At 41.7% G+C, this 17,740-nt stretch overlaps 1 protein-coding gene across 1 annotated transcript; it reads right to left on the minus strand.

Moving 5' to 3' along the window:
- Positions 1-15,021: 15,021 nt before the first annotated feature.
- Positions 15,022-17,254, minus strand: LOC112772768 (mitochondrial import inner membrane translocase subunit TIM17-2-like). Its single transcript, XM_025817767.3, has one exon. The coding sequence runs from the start codon at positions 16,970-16,972 to the stop codon at positions 16,304-16,306; it is 669 nt and encodes a 222-aa protein (XP_025673552.1). The 5' UTR covers positions 16,973-17,254; the 3' UTR covers positions 15,022-16,303.
- Between the last annotated feature and the right edge of the window lie 486 nt (positions 17,255-17,740).

Here is a 17,740-nt window from a genome sequence, read left to right on the forward strand (position 1 = left end):
TAAATATATTTATCCTTTGTCCAATAGTTAAAAATATTAATTTTTTTTATACAAATATCTAATTATATTTATAAATTTTAAAATAATAAATCTATTTTTATTTTTACTTAATATACTAAAATTAAATTTTTTTTAATTAATAAAAGTGAGATGTTAATTTTTCATAAATATATTTTTTTGTTAAAATAAATATATTTAATAAATAATATATAATTATATTAATTTAAAAAAATATCTTTATTATAATTATATAAAATTAATATTTAATATATTATTAAATTACAAATCAATATTTAATGCATTATTATAATTATATAAAAGAAAATTATGTACAGTTTGGGTATGAATAAATCAACAACAATTATTAAAAGTTTTACACGTTCAATAATATGTTTAATTGTGTTTAAATTTTGATAATAAATTTAATTTATTTATTTTATATAATGAGGTGGTCAAACGAGATCTACATGTAAACGATCCCTGTAGACATGATACATGACAGAGCACAATGGCGTCGTTTGATTCATGTAGCCGACCCTATCTAGTGGGACAATGCTTTGTTGTTGTTGTTGATGTTGTATTTTATATAAGGAATACATTGAAGATTATATCATTCTTTATATAATACGAAATTTTAACTAATAAAAATAAGGTGTCAATTTCTCATGAATTTATTTTTCCTCCAAAATGAAAGTACTATTATCTCTTCTAATAAATTTATTTTAGAAAAATATCTTTATTATAATTATATTACAATATTACAATTAGCATTTAATGAATAATACATGATTATACTAATTTAAGAAAATATCTTGATTATAATTGTTCGGTAGGTCGGGTGCCGGACGGTTCGGGTTGGGACCCTGAGGTCAACGCTCGGAATGGTGGAGAGGCTCGTCTGGTCGTGGTTTCCTGGCCCCGGGTGTGCGAGGTCCCGAGCACTTCACATGCAGAGAGGAGGGGTGCCACCTGCAAAGACACTCCGACGCTCTTGTCAGAATATGTGCACGCGGGGAGGAGGTAGTGTAAGAAATGTCACGTACCTTGGGGGGAGAGCCAGTCTCCCCCTTATATACATGTCAGTAGTGGGCCCCTCCAGTGGTCAGGCCCATACCCCCAAGGGCGCTGTCCCACGACTGTGTGCAAGCCGTACGGGACGCGTGTCTGAATCGGGTGGAGGACGCGTTATTGGGCCGGCGGGAACTCGGGTCGGGTTAACCCGCGTGAGTTAGGGCCAGGCCGTAACAGTGCCCCCGACGCATCAGCGATGGCCGTGAGGGCCATTGATGGCGCGTGATGTCTACGTTCGTACGTTGTCGTTGGGTCGGCTGATCGTGGGAGAGACGCGTCTCTTGTGCGCGTGTCTCTTGATCTACTGTGGCATCTGTTTGCCGTTTCGTTCTCCGTGCTGGGCATTTAATGCTCATAATAATTTGAAAAAACCTGTGCGCAAAGACTATCTTGCCCCTGCTTTCTTTCGCGCTTTTGGAGGTGGTTTTTAAACAGTTTTCTCCCTGTCCATCTCCCACTCTTACTATTTCCAACTCCTTCTCTCCCTAACATCCAAAGCTTCCAGTGCGAACTCCCTCCCGCTTCAACTTTCAGTCCAAGTTTCCTTCATCGTTCCAGGTAATTTTCTAGCTTCTTTCCTTTGGTATCTGTGTTATGTCCTGTTGTTGTGCGATTGCTGTTTGCATTTGTTGCATGGCTAGTTTATTTTTGTTGAAGGGTTTTTCAATGTTGGGGTAGGTGAGTTAGGGAAGGGGTACCATTCCAGGATAGGTTTTTTGGGGTGGTTTGTGTGGTAGACGTAGTTTTTAGCCGTGTCTGGTCATGACTGAGTTGAAAAGGCGTAGTTTCTGAGTTTTTTCGGGCTCCCGACCTCATAGACTAACGGAGTGGTACCCCGCTGTAGGTATGCCTCGCGTTGTCTCCCGGTCTTCCGGATCTGGTGCGGCTTACGACCCGTATGCTTGGGTGACTGATGATATAAGGAGCTCACCCAACCAGATGGGTTTGGAGGAATTGACGGAGTTCCGGCAAGCCGGCTACTTGTGTGGGGGGACTGACGAAGAGGCCAACTACGAGGCCATTGTCCCTGCTCCCCATGAGCGTATTTATGAGCTCAATTTTCACTCCCCTCGTGTCCCCGATTGGATCTGGTTTTATAAGTCCATGTTCACGCAAGTTGGCGTTCGGATACCGTTCTCCGAGTTTCAAATGGCGCTGCTGAACCGGATATCCGTCCCCCCGTCTCAGCTTCATCCGAACAGCTGGGCTGCGATCCGCTGCTTCGAAATGGTCTGCGAGTACTTGGAGCTGCCGGCGTCGGTGGACGTTTTTCTTTTTTATTTCAACCTTACCAACCCCTCCAAACAGGGGAAGGCGAGGAAAGGGTTTCTTTCTTTCCGTGCTGCCCAGGGTAGGAAGATTTTTAGCCTTTTTGAGGACTCCTACCATGGTTTCAAGGATAAGTATTTCAAGGTTCGTCCCGTCAAGGGTCGTCACCCCTTCTGGTTGTCGTTAGAGGGGGAGCGCCTTATCCAGACTTATTGGAGTTTTGGCGCGGGGTCGAATCCTTTCGTCAAAGTGTCGTACAAAAGGTTGTCGGCTGTAGATAGGCAGATAGCTGACGTCCTTCTTGCTATCTTTGAAAAGAACCCCGTGAACCCACATCTTCTTATGGGTGAGCGGGAGGCCGCCAGGAGCTATATTCGTGAGTTGTCTTCTTTGTTTGCCTATGTTTCTTAGTCGTTTTTTTTTTTTTTTCCGATCTAACGACTAATCGTGCTTGTTGTTTGTTGCAGTGGAGATGTCTGCCACCGTGACCGGTCTTGAGAATCTGATGAAGACCTTTTTTGAGGCAAGTGATGACGAGAATGCCGAAGAGAAGGACGTCGGTAAGTCGGAGGGTCCTTCAGGGGAGAAAGAGAGTCAGGCTTCCCCTACTCGGGATACCGAAACGTCGGGAAAACAGATCGTAGGGGGTCAGGCTTCCCCTACTCGCGATGAAGGGCCCGCTGATGGGCACGCGACTCTCACCCCTCATCCGGACAGTGACGTGGAGCTTATCCATACTCCCAAGAAGCGAAAGATGTCTTCCAGCCCGGAAGGGGCCCTTACCATAATGGAGAGGAACTTTGATGCTACCAAATTCATTGACTCCCAACTGATACCCGGGACAGAAGAGCATTTTCATGAAACCGAACTGTCCGGGCAGGCGAGGTGGATGTATCGCACCTTGCTTCGTGGGGCCGTGATAGCTCGGAAGGCCGAATTTGAGTTATCCGGTATGGAGGCACTTCGGAGGAAGCTTGAGTCCTCTGCTAAGGCGAACAATGACTTTAAGGCTCAAGTTGAGCTCCTCCAAAGTCAGCTGTCCGAGATGGGGGGGAAGCTCAGTGCTGCTGAGGAGAAGTCGTCGTTTGTTGCGGAGAGGTTGAAGGCGTCCGATGAGACCGTGGCCCGGCTTCTTGAGCGTGAGATGACACTGGAGGGTCAACTGAACGCCGCTCAGGGTCGGGTTGTCGCCTTGGAAAAGGAGCGGGAGCAGGCCGTCTTGGAGGCGAAGGCCGCTAAAGCAGAGGCCGCTGAGCTTAAGAAGAAGCTTAAGGTGGCCAAGGAGCAAGGGAAGAATGCTATCTTGATGACCGAAGATGCCCTGAAGGCTCAGCTGAGGATTGCTGCTCCTGATTTCGAGACGTCGTCAATTGGTGTTTTCAAGACTATCCAGGACGGAAAAATTGTTGATATGCCGAGGAAGTGAAGTCTTGTAACTTAGGATATTTTGTCGTTTTGTTTGTTTTGAACAATTTACTTGTCCATTCCGTATTTTGACGCTTTATAAGTTATCGTCGTTTGATTGCTGTGATTTGTACTTATTTCGTTGTTTCGTCGTGTTGCCGTTAGCGTGTTACCGTTTATTCTGGGTGGGCTTATTTCTTGTGCCCGTCTCGCCGTTTTCACATTTGGTAACAGTTTGGACCGGTTTGGTCGCGTCGTCGTCGAATTGGTTGAGGCCTATGAGCCGTCTGGCTTCCGGGGTGATCAATCCCGGGGTGCCGTTTTAGGTTTTAGTCATGTGAAACAGATGTGGAGTAAGAAAGTTTTATCAAGTAAAAAATTTGAACAAGTGAAAATTACTCGTCAGTTGGGCAAGTATTTGACAAAGTAATTAAACAAGATGAATTAACGTGTAGATAGGGCAAATATCAACTATCTGGTTAGGCTCCCTGGTCGGTGAGCCAGTGGGTCAGGAGTAGAACCTCTTTAGGTTACCTGCGTTCCATGTTCTGGGTATTTCCTTGCCGTCGAGTTTTTCGAGTTTGTAAGCGCCTTTACCGAGTACCTCCCTTACCCTGTAGGGACCTTCCCAATTTGCCGCCAGCTTACCTTCTCCTGGGGTCGGGACGCCGATGTCGTTGCGCCGCAAGACGAGGTCCCTTTCCTCGAAGTCTCGTTTGAGGATTTTTGCGTTGTAACGCAGGGCTATTCTTTGTTTCAGTGCCGCTTCTGTTAGGTGGGCCATCTCCCTTGTTTCTTCAATCAGGTCTTTCTCGACCGCTTCGCTCATGCCCGCAAGTAGTAGTCGGGGACTTGGTTCACCGATTTCGACTGGTATTACCGCGTCGACCCCGTATGTCAGGCGAAAGGGAGTTTCCCCCGTGGCACTTTGCTCGGTTGTCCGGTAGGACCATAAGACGGAGGGGAGTTCGTCGGCCCAGTTTCCTTTCTTATTGTCTAGGCGTTTCTTTAGACCAAGAAGGATGACTTTGTTTGCGGCCTCTACCTACCCGTTTGTTTGGGGGTGTTCTATTGAGGAAAACTTTTGCTTTATCCCCAAGCCAGAGAGGAATTCCATGAACTTCTTGTCGGTGAACTGGGTCCCGTTGTCTGAGATAACGACCTCCGGGATACCGAAATGGGTTATCACCTGCCTCCACATGAACTTCCGGCAGTTGGAGGACGATATCGTGGCTAGCGGTTCAGCCTCCACCAATTTGGTATAGTAGTCAATGGCCACAATGAGGTATTTGACTTGTCCTGGGCCGACCGGGAAAGGTCCCAGGAGGTCGACTCCCCATTGTGCAAAGGGTCGTGTAGTCGTTAGCGAGCTTAGCTTGGAGGCCGGTGCCTTGTGGAAGTTGGCGTTTTGTTGACACTTCGTGCATTTTCTGACGAATTCCTTTGAGTCCTTCATTATTGTCGGCCAGTAGTATCCTGCTCGGATGAGCTTCCTTGCTAGGGCTTTGCCCCCGATGTGGTGTCCGCAACACCCCTCATGGACTTCCCTGAGCACGTAGTCCGTTTGGTCGGGGTGTAAACACTTCAATAGGGGCTGACTAAGTCCCTTTTTGAATAATTGTCCCTGTATGATTGCATATCTGGCCGCCTCCCTTCTCAAGGCTTTGGCTGCTTTCTCGTCTTCGGGTAACTTGCCGAGTTCCAGGAAGTTGGTTATGGGGTCTAGTCATGAGGGGCTCGACTCCGTCAAGTGGAGGGCGACCGTTGGTTCCTTTATCATGCCCTGGATTAGCGACCGGTTGCCCGATCCTGGCTTTGTGCTCGCCAGCTTCGACAGGAGGTCTGCCCGTGTGTTCCTTTCTCTTGGAACGTGCAGGACGATGACCTCCTGGAACTGTCTTGTCGTTTCCTTAACCTTTTCCAAGTATTTTTGGAGGAGGGGGTCCCGGGCCTGGTAGCTTCCGTTTACCTGTGAGGTGACGACTTGGGAGTCGCTGCATACTTCGACCCTCGTCGCCCCGACTTCCCGGGCCAGCATTAGTCCGCCTAGGAGAGCCTCATATTCTGCTTGGTTGTTCGACACTGGAAACTTGAACTTGGTCGATTGCTCGTAGATGACCCCTGCTGGGCTTTCCAAGATGACCCCTGCTCCTTCGGACGTTTGGTTGGAGGCTCCGTCGACATGAAGCCTCCACCGTGTGCCCGTTTCTTCGGGAGGATCCCCTGTTACCTCCACCAAAAAGTCTGCCATTGCCTGGGCTTTGATTGCAAGTCGGGGCTCATACTGTAGGTCATATTGCGAGAGCTCGATGGCCCAGGTCATCATCCTACCGGCCAAGTCAGGTTTTTGCAGTATTTGTCGAATCGCCTGATCTGTCCTCACGACTATACGGTGACTCTGGAAGTATTGTCTTAACCTTCGGGAGGACACTAGGAGCGCCAGCGCCAGTTTTTTCAGTTTGTTGTACCTCAGCTCTGGTCCCTGGAGTGCCTTGCTCACGAAGTAAACGGGCTGTTGTGTCTTTGCCACTTCTGTAACGAGGACCGCGGCAAGCGCTTCCTCGGTTACTGACAGGTAGAGGTAGAGCGGTTCTCCGGCTCTGGGTTTCCCGAGAACTGGTGGTGTCGCCAAGATTTCCTTGAAGTGGTTGAATGCCTCTTCGCACGCTGGGGTCGATTCGAACGTCATTCCCTTTCTCATTAAATTGAAGAAGGGTAGGGCTCTTTCCGCCGATGCGCCGAGGAAACGGGATAAAGCTGTCAGTCTTCCGGCAAGCCTCTGGACGTCTTTGATGCAACCCGGACTCTTCATCTGAAGGACCGCTTGGCACTTTTCGGGGTTGGCTTCCACTCCTCTTTGAGTGATCATGAAGCCCAGGAACTTTCCGGCCTCCATGGCGAACGCGCATTTGAGCGGATTAAGCCTCATGTCGTGTTGTCGTAGGGACGAGAAAACGCCGTTAAGGTCGTTCAGGAGATCGTCAGGTCGTGCGGTCTTTGCGAGTATGTCATCCACATAGACTTCTACTGTTTTGCCCATAAGTTCGCTGAATATCTTATTCATCAACCTTTGGTACGTGGCTCCGGCATTTTTTAGACCAAACGGCATTACCTTGTAACAATAGATGCCCCCTGGCGTTATGAACGCCGTTTTTTCCTCGTCGGGTCGGTGCATCGGTATCTGATTGTACCCTGAGTAGGCGTCCATGAAGCTCAGATATCTGTACCCTGCCGCTGCGTCGACGAGTGCATCAATATTAGGTAGGGGGTAGCAGTCCTTGGGACAAGCCTTGTTGAGGTCAGAGTAGTCTACGCACATTCTCCACCTCCCGTTGTGTTTTTTAACCAGGACCACATTCGACAACCAAGTCGAGTAGTCCAGTTCCCGGATGAATCCCGCTTCTAAGAGGCTGGCCGTTTGCTTGGCCACCTCTTCTGCCCTTTCCTGCGACATTTTTCTCCTTCTCTGGGCCACTGGTTTGGCTCCTGCCTTTACGGCCAGGTGATGCGACATGAGCTGGGGATCTATCCCGGGCATGTCGGCAGGTGTCCAGGCAAAGAGGTCGGCATTGGGCCTGATCATTTCCATCAAAGGCTCCTTTATCTCGTGGGGGAGGTTTCTGTTTATGAATGTGAATTTATCGTCCTCCTCGCCGACTCTGAACTTTTCCAAGTCTCCTTCTGGCTCTGGTCTGGGTTTGTCATCTACCCTGGCATCCAGGTCGGCCAGGAAGACCCCTGACACTTCTTTGGATTTCTTTCTGAGAGAAAGGCTGGCGTGGTCGCAAGCGACCGCCGTTTCCAAGTCGCCTCTGAGGGATCCCACGGATCCGTCATCGGTGATGAACTTCATCACCAGTAGTTTCGTACTGATAGCTGCCCCCAAGTCGTTAATGGTCTTTCTCCCCAGGATTATGTTATAAGCCGTCGAATCCCGTAATATCACAAAGTCTGCCATGACTGTTCTCCTTCTTTGCCCTAGTCCCACAGAGGTCGGGAGTGTGATGATTCCGTCCGGCTTGATGAAGTGGTCGCCTAACCCTACCACACCGTGCTGGTGGGTCGTTAGGTCGGAATCTCTCAATCCCAAGGCATCGAAAACGTTTCGGAACATGATATTTGAGTCTGCCCCCGTGTCTACCAGGATTCGTTTGACGAGGCCAGTTCCGACCCTAGCCGTGATGACCATGGGCGGACTTTCCGGCGCCTCGTCGAACCATTGATCCTCCGGGCCGAAAGAGATAGTTGGGAGACCCTTAAGACTTCTAACGGGTGAGGTGGAGATCGCTAGGACCTTGGCATCTTTTTTCTGTGCCGACTTCGACTTCGGGGCGGTATTTCTGGCCGTTACCACGTTTACCACCGTGAGGCCGTGGTCGTCACCCTCTGGTTCTTGTCGTCGCCTCGTTGGTCGGGATCTATCTTCGGTGTCGTGGTCCCGGTTGCGTCTCCTTGGTTCCCTTATAAGGTGGGCGAAATCGGCAAGTTTGCCGTCCCTGATAGCTTGCTCGAGGGCGTCTTTTGGGTCAAAGCAGTTTGGGTCTTGTGCCCGTAACCCTTGTGATACTCGCAGTAGAGGTTCTTGTTTCCTCCTGTCCTGTCCTTCAGTGGTCGGGGCTTCGCCAGTATCCCCTTTTCTGCTATCTGTTGGTAAACTTCTGTGATCGATGCCGTGAGGGGGGTGTAGTTGGTGAACTTCCCAACTCGGGGGAACGGTTTGGGTGGTTTACTCGGGCCGCCGTCCCTGGCGTGTTCCTTTGGTCTTTCTCTGGCTTCGAAGTGTCGGGCTTGGTTATAGGCCGGCTGCCGTTTATTGGCAGCCACAACCCGGCTGACTTCCTCGTCGTTAATGTATTCTTTGGCCACGCACTGGATCTCTTGCATTGTCCAGACGGGCTTTGTGGTGAGGTGTTTCCTGAAGTCCTCATTCGAGAGTCCGTTCGTTAAACACAAACTTGCCACTGAGTCCGTCAGACCGTCAATTTCCAAGCACTCGTCATTAAAACGGTCCAGGTACTTCCTGGTCGGCTCTCCGGGTCTCTGTGTCACCCCCAGCAAATTAATTGGGTGTTTGGCTTTGACAATCCTAGTGGTGAACTGAGCCAGGAAGGCGTGGCTGATGTCGGAAAATTGGGTCACCGAGCCTTGCGGGAGGTTGTTAAACCACCGTATTGCCAGGCCCGCTAAGGTGACTGGGAAAGCGCGGCATCTGACCTCGTCTCCCACCCCTTCTAGGTTCATCCTGGCCTCAAAGGCCGTCAAGTGTTCCAGGGGGTCTTGCGTTCCGTCATACTTCATGTCTGTCGGCTTGTCGAAGTGTTTCGGTAGTCGGACCTCGAGTACGGAGTGATGGAAAGGAGTCGCTCCTATTATGACGGGTCCTCGGGCAGTTCTTCTCGACTCGTTGTTCTCGCGGTGAGCTTCCTCGTTGCCCCTGTTCGACGCGCGCCGCCTTTCGTGTCGGGCGTAGATAATGGGGTCGCGACTTCTTCTTCTGGGGCGTACCCGCCCCACAGTGCTCTCCGATTCGTATTGGGGACTCGGCGTGCGCCTCGAGCGGCTCCTTGAACGGGAACGGGTGGGGCTCCGCTCTGGGGAGCGTTGGTCGCGCTCTCTTTCTGCTAGCCTGCGCTCTAAGTCCTGCATTCTGTGGCGTAGTTCTTGCATTATCCTGGCGTGGTTATCACCCGTCCCCCCGAAGGGGCGTCTCTCGTGAGTCTGTGTCGCATCCCTCGGGGGCGACCGTTGCTGTTGCCGGGATTCCGTCGCGACGGTGCCTCCCCCGAGCACGGGAGGCGCTACATCGGAACCTGTCCCAGTCTGGACCAGCACGAAATCCATGGACGAGTCCCCACAGACGGTGCCAATGTTCGGTAGGTCGGGTGCCGGACGGTTCGGGTTGGGACCCTGAGGTCAACGCTCGGAATGGTGGAGAGGCTCGTCTGGTCGTGGTTTCCTGGCCCCGGGTGTGCGAGGTCCCGAGCACTTCACATGCAGACAGGAGGGGTGCCACCTGCAAAGACACTCCGACGCTCTTGTCAGAATATGTGCAGGCGGGGAGGAGGTAGTGTAAGAAATGTCACGTACCTTGGGGGGAGAGCCAGTCTCCCCCTTATATACATGTCAGTAGTGGGCCCCTCCAGTGGTCAGGCCCATACCACCAAGGGCGCTGTCCCACGACTGTGTGCAAGCCGTACGGGACGCGTGTCCGAATCGGGTGGAGGACGCGTTATTGGGCCGGCGGGAACTCGGGTCGGGTTAACCCGCGTGAGTTAGGGCCAGGCCGTAACAATAATTATATAAAATTAATATTTAATTTATTATTAAACTAATCAATCAGAAATATTTTTAATCATTTTAATTATATTGATACAATTCTAATTCTCATTCATTATGCAATAATTTTATTAGTGGCAAGTTATTACGTTAATGATGACCCATTTATTATAATAATAATAATAATAATCAATAATCAATAATTAAAGACTAAAATAATTACCAAAACATTGTCTACCTAGCTTCAATTAGTTAACAAATTTAATTTTAGTTTCTATATTTTATTTTCTACATAATTAAATTAGTTGTCAATCGACAATCATTATACATCAAATTAGCATTTAATACATAACTACGTTAATTGTTAATAATTTTTTTATAATTATACATCAAATCAGTATTTAATACATACTTATATTAATTGTCAATCATTTTAATTTTCAATAATTGTAATATAATTTTAAATTAATCGTAATTTTCAATAAGTTGATATTGATAAAACAAAAATTTATGATTCTAATCATGATAAAAATGTATATGATATGATAATGACTTATTCAATCACAGAAATATATGACGTATAACGTAAATAATAAAAAATTAAATAATAATAACTAATTTATATAATTATGTTTGTTCTAAATAACGCTATATATAGTATTTTTTGTGATTCGTGAGCCTAGATCTAGATCTGAGAGTCAACTCATTTTTTTTAATTTATTATTCTTCTTTGACTACATAGAATAAAAATGTATTTTTCATTTCTCATCGAAATTGATCGTTTTAAGGTACAATTTATATTTTTTTATATACTCATTCTATTATATTATTTATTTATAAATATTTTTAATAGCTTTATAAGTGCTAATAACTTTTATATTGAATTTGTTTTACAGTGTGATAAAATTTATTGTTCAATCAAGAATTATTTAACAAAGATGTTTGAAAATGAACTGATTGAGGGGAGAGTCTATGTCTTTTCTCAAATTTTGTGATCGAGGAATCAAGTGAAATTTATCTTCCAACTGCACACGTGTGTAGAATAACTTTTAAGAATGAGTCACATATAGTAAATACGGTCGATTATCCTAAAATTTCTGACAATCATTTCAATTTTCTTGCTCATGCTGATATATTGAAACAAACAAATGAACTATCTAACTTATTTGGTACGTAGTTAATTTGTATTAACCTACACAAAATTATTTTTTCTTTTAATTTTTGCCAAGAAATTATATAATAGCATCATTTTATCGATAACATAAATGTTAACATTAATTTATGCAAATGTTTAAAATTGTATTATGACTTTTTTTAAAGGTATGTCCTTTTATTAATATATTGTTAGTTTTATTGTTTAGTATGAAATAAATTGATAAAATCTCTTTAATTTATAAATAATTTATTATATTATTCATTTATTTGTTCTTAATTTGATACTTTTAATTCAGTTTTTTTTAATTAGATGTTATTAGACTCTTGATAGGAAAAAGAAGAGCTTATATCATGGTCAAAAACAGGAAGAAGTGGTCATTACATTGCGAATGATCTGCAGTATATGAAATTTTAATATTTCAACGAGATTTTGTTCTGTAACAATTATCTATTCACATGCAAAATCTTTTATCTTTTTTTATGATATATTACTACTTATTTCTCTTAATTCCCACTTTTATTTAGAAATGAGGAAAAAATAAGATGCACACTATGAGATCACTTTACAATCCAATTACTCAATTATCTACGTGATCACCAAGCAGATGAATACATACTTATTCTCCAATTTGCAAAACTTAATAAATGCATTGGTAAGCATATTGGTTTAACATTTTATTTAATATATTTGTTTATGTTACATCTGTAATCATATTATATCTATTTTTATGTATATATCTTTTGAAAAAATACTCTTAGTATTAGCACATGGTGTATTAAATAAATATTTTAAAATTAACTGTAATATATGATAAAAATAAAAATTAAACTAAATATATATTACAAACACAAATACAGGCACAACCCATTTAACCCCGCTCCAAATACAATCACAACAAAGAACTCTCTAACCCACCTATTTAACTACCTCACCTGCCTTCATAAATTTACCTAACAATTTTTCTCTCTCCCAAAGATCATGAAACTCATCATAATTGGAGTCTAATTGTTTCCTGATATAACCAAACTCACAAGCAACCCTAAACCCAAATAAGTGAACAAACTTAGCGGCCACTCAACGGTAAAAAGAATCCACCCGTCACGCCGTCACATGCTTGCCATCGCCGCCACCCGTCGTGCTGTCACGTGCTCGCCATTAGAGTAAATTAATAAAAACGATTAATAACTACATTAGAGTTGATACACTTAACACCAGATTAAAAAAAACGAACAATGCATGACGTGCTACTTTTTTATTAATCAAATTATTATAATTTAAATTAATTTTAACAAAACAACTTAAATTTATAATTTCAATTTCATCATGTGCATGACACAGATTATTACACTTGTTCATAAATATAAAGAAGTTTTTAATATATTTAGATAAAAAAAATTTTTATTTTAATAACATGATATGATTTATACTTTTGTACAAATATTTATCGTAGATATAACTAATTTATTTATAACTATACTTTCAAATTTAAAATAAAATGCATAACATGAAGTATAACATTATAGGGCAATTATTTTTCTAATAAGGTTAGTAAAATATTAGATTGTTGATAAATTTTTGTTAGTCTTTTGATACATGTTCTTATTTTTTTAAATATTTTTTTTATGGTTCAATAATACTATAGATTTCAAATTGTTCCATTTGTATTTTATTTTAAACAAATACAAAATAATATATTCAATACACTTATTATATAATAACCATGATAGCATTATACTAAAGTTAAAAAATTTATGGTTATAAATACTACTTTTGATTTACCATGTTAAATTAAAACGTAAGATGCACGGGTTTAACACTATTAATTAAAAGCATTGATTTTTTAACACAATTATCTAATTATATTTATAAATTTTTAAATAATAAATTTAAAATTTAATCATTTTTCTGATATAATAATATATTATTATATTGTTTAAAATTAAATTCTTACACATATATTTGTGGCTTAAAAGTATATTTACATTTTATTTATAATATAAATATGAACATTTTTAAGTTTCGATTGTGCTATCCGATATAAAAGGGTTTTTATTTATTTAAATAGATAAATTTACAATTTATCAATTTGTGTAAGTGTAAAAAATTTTACAAATTTAAATGTTTTTAATTTGAGGTTTTAGATGAATCAAAATGTAATTTTTTTGGTTAAAAAGATTGTAATTTCATTCAACGGAACAGATGATATCTAGTAAGATTAGATTTAATACATGCTGAGGGGCCTCTTCGATTCACATTGTATTTAGAATGGTAAGAGCCAAATGTCCAAGTTTATGAGCTACTTTATTGCCTTTTCTCCTAACATGGCTGAAATTAACTAATCTAAAATTTCTCTAGTAAATTCAGAGCATCAATAATAAAAAAGCATACCTAACTTTGCCTAAGCTAAAATTGAGAAAGAAACTGGTCTCTAGAACACCAGATACCTTATTACACTTTTTTATCTTTCATTTTGAGTGAATAATACAGTTGAGAGGAGAGTATAATCACACTGCACAGTGAACACTATTATTTCTCCAAAGAAAACCAAACAAGCACTCCCAATAATGGAAGGACTTATCTGAAAATTTAGCCACTACAAACACTGAATGTCAATACATAGTAAGCAGGGCACTTACTAGCCCACAATTACAAAATAGAGTGATCTAACTGCTAAAGAAAAAGGAATAACATAAGTCTGATGCAATTAGAATAGAAGCAAGCATGCAGATAATCTTTATTAGAATCTGCAGAGTTTGTGCAATTAAAGGAACATGTTCATTATATTATATAGGAAGAACTGATACAGTATCCTCTTCTAGTTTGAGAGTTCCACGGTAGCATTGTATGCCGAAAAAGGTTGTGGTGATTGGTGAAGGAAAAGAATGATGACCATCAAATAATGAGTTGAACACTCAGTCCAAAACAAATATTTCAACAAAAAAAAAATCACATTATTGAAGGTTGATGTCTAACAAGACCTAATTTCTAACAAAGTTGATGTTCAATCACACATTTCCAAAAATATTGAGAATTGGGAACGTACTCAGAGAATTAAAGAACTAACAAACACTGAGTTACTAATCAAACCCTCTAGAGTATGCTTCTCAACCATGCACATAATAATATTATTGGCATAAACTTAAATTTGAAAACTCTAAGCAATAAAGAAAGAATGAACAACGAAACATTTCCAGGGTGTTAACGGTGAGGTTTGGTTCGGTTTTTGAGAGAAAGATCATCTAATCCGATTGTCTAATTAAACTGCGGTTTGGTTTGGTTCGATTTTTTTATTGAGGCCATTTAAACCAAACCAAACTAATTAAAATCGGTTTGGTTTGGTTTGGTTCGGTTTATTCGGTTTTTTTCAATCAATTAAAAAAAAATACTACCATACTATTTCACAAAGTCATAACATTGAAATCGATAAACACAAATACATAATAACTAACAGAGTCTTGATCCAATGAAATTTAAAAACAAAAGGAATTCAAATACGACAATTAAAGAAGTTTAAAAGTTCAATAGTTAACACAATTGAAAATAAAAATAAATTTCCATTAGAAGATAGCTAAATTATAGTGTCTTCTCCAACAAAACAGCTAAACTTCTTTATATTAGATCCAGTAACTCCAAGCGTGCCCTTAAAATCAAAAGTTTAAATAGGTATAACTGTGAGCTTAATTCAACAATAAACAATTCATGGTACATCAATTTCACTAACTATATAAATTTTAAACAGTAGTTTGAAGAGATAAAAGCTGTTACGAGGCTCCAAGTTTATACACACTGAAGCAATCCACAAATATGAAGCAATCCAAACCATGAAATAGGAAGCAATCCACAAATTAAACTCATGCTATTTAAATCTTATTTCCTGATCAATCTAAAAACTGATATTCCAACCTGGTACACAGTAACATAATAACATCTCAATATTGATTGGCTACTAAATCAAACTATCTGTAAATCGCAGCATAATCATAGCATAGAAACGTGGATTATGCATGAAGACAGAACCATAGCTTACAACTAAATTATCGATGAATGAACATCACAATCCACAATAAATTATCAGCATCACAAGCTTCAAACTTTAACCGCCAATTATCACTAACAGAGCATCATACCAAAAGGGTCATCAAAATCAAAGACTTTTCACCAAATAAAATAAATTACAAGGAAGAACACCGAGAGAGATGATTAGGGGTACCAATGACGAAAGAGACTGAAGAATGGAGAGAGAGTATCCACAAGAGTCGATGGAGAGTTTCAATGAAGACTGAGAAACAAAGGAGTTGGGTTTGGAAAGGGTTGGTTGTTGGATTCCCCATAAACGGTGGTGCTATGCTGGGTGGCCAGAAACGGTGGTCTGTCCGCTGGGTGGTCCTGAGTGAGTGGGTGGTGCTGTGCTACTGCTGGCCTGCTGGGTGTGACTGTGCGAGGGTGGTGCTGGGCTGCTGGGCGCTGGCTGTGGCTGGGGCTTCGTGGTGCTCTGTCCGCGAGGAGGTCCTGGGAGCAGTGGGAGGAAAGATTCGGCGGCGCTGGGAGGAAGACTTCGGCGGCGCTGCGAGGTGGTGGAAGGAACGGTCTCTCGCCGGCGCTGGGAGGTGCAGAGAGCGAGACTATGAGAACTGAGAAAGAAGGCGGCTAGGTTTCGTTTAGGTCACGTTCATTTGGCGTTGGAGGGTGGGCTTGGTTTTTTTAGGATTTTTTATTTTCTCGGTTCGGTTGGGGTTTTTATTGTTAAAACTAAAAATCGAACCGAACCACAATAAAAACACTAAAACAGTAAAACGTGTTTTTTTTGTTCTTTCGATTTTCGATTTTCTAGATTCAGTTGATCGATTTACTTCGGTTCAAATCCGTTTTGAACACCCTGTGCAATACTACCCGAAATCATTTATCTTTCTAAAATGTCCATACTTTGGCGGCAAAATCAAGCTACATAACTACATAAGTACATAGCATAACAGTATCAATTTAAAAAGAACACGTTTATTGAAAACTCTACTTATGTGACACAATAATCTTTGATACGAAAATCTCGGTCAAAGAAAAACTCTAACCCTAACCCTTGAATTTGTTTCCCACCAAGACCAATTATTTCTCTTATTTTTGTTGTTTCTTTCACTTGTACTCAAAATTCGGAACCTGTGGGGCATCAAAACTCTCCAGGATCTTCGTTTCGCTTCCTCCACCAGACGCCGGCTCCTCCTTCTTCCCTCCACCGAAGAATCCACCAAACCAAGAAGTTTTAGTCTCCGATTTCGAGGCCGTCGGCGGAGAAGGCTGAGGACCATGCTGACCCGGAAATCCGATGCCTGAAGGGTAACCAGCCAGCATAGGTTCCTCCGTGAGAGGCGGCATCTGCATCTGCCGTGCAGCGAAGGTCTTGTCAAGCATGATCATACCTCCTTCAATAAGGGCCAGCAAGATACCACCGAACACGGCGGACCGCGTGGCGGCGGCGGGTCCCTTACGCAGGGAGAGAAATCCTCCGGCAGCGAATCCAGATATGATTGAGTTCCATGGATCCTCCTTCTGACGAACATAAACCATGGTGCAGTCGAAGGTGGAGAAGAGTGCACCCCAAACCGCAAAGCTTCCGCCTATTCTCGGCGCGTTGAGACGCACTTCCTGTGACGCGCCGAGGAGGCGGGAACCCATGGGAGAGTTGAAGAAGCCCTTGATGAAGTGAAAGCCGGAGCCTCCGACGGCTCCCATGCCGAAAGCGCTGCCTATGTCGTCGAGGATACGATCAGGGCAGGGCTCGCGTAATGTCTCCGGGACTCCCATGGCAATGGTCTCTCTCCTAAGAGAAGAAAGAAGGAAGAAGAAGTATTGTTTTATTGTATCATGGTTATTGTTTTATGGGAGAACATGCCACTTATTTATATTAATTTTTAAATTAATTTTAAATTTTAAAATAAGTTAAAACAATGAGAGTTTTTAGATGATTTTAGAAAAAGATAAATATAATAAATTTTGCTTATAAAAAAAATAAGATAACAAATAAAAATAAAATAAGAATTTAATATGTTCTCGTAAGTTGGACGAATAAATTTCGATCAAATAGTTAAAAAAGACGCGTGCGATACGGTGATAGTAGAAACATAAAAAGAGATGTTGTGCTTGACAGAAAAAGTTCAAAGAGCGGGATAAGAGAAATAATATAGAATTCGATAAGAGAGATCGTGTAAAAAACGATAACAAGAGAATGTAAATTAAAAATTGAATTTTTTTACACAAATATCTAATTATATTTATGAATTTTTAAATAATAAATTTAAAAATTAATTATTTTTCTTATATAATAATATATTATTATATTGTATAAAATTAAATTCTTAAACTTATACTAGTAGCTTAAAAGTATATTTGCATTTTTGTTTATAATATAAATGTGAACACTTCTAAGTTTCAGTTGTGCAATTTGGTATAAAAAGATTTTTATTTATTTAAATAGATTAATTTATAATTTATCAATTTGTGTAAGTGAAAAAAAATTTACAAACTTATGTGTTTTTAATTATAGATTTTAGATGAATCACAATGTAATTTTTT

The sequence above is a fragment of the Arachis hypogaea genome, chromosome 18, assembly GCF_003086295.3.
Source record: "Arachis hypogaea cultivar Tifrunner chromosome 18, arahy.Tifrunner.gnm2.J5K5, whole genome shotgun sequence".
In the NCBI taxonomy this organism is placed as follows: domain Eukaryota; kingdom Viridiplantae; phylum Streptophyta; class Magnoliopsida; order Fabales; family Fabaceae; genus Arachis; species Arachis hypogaea.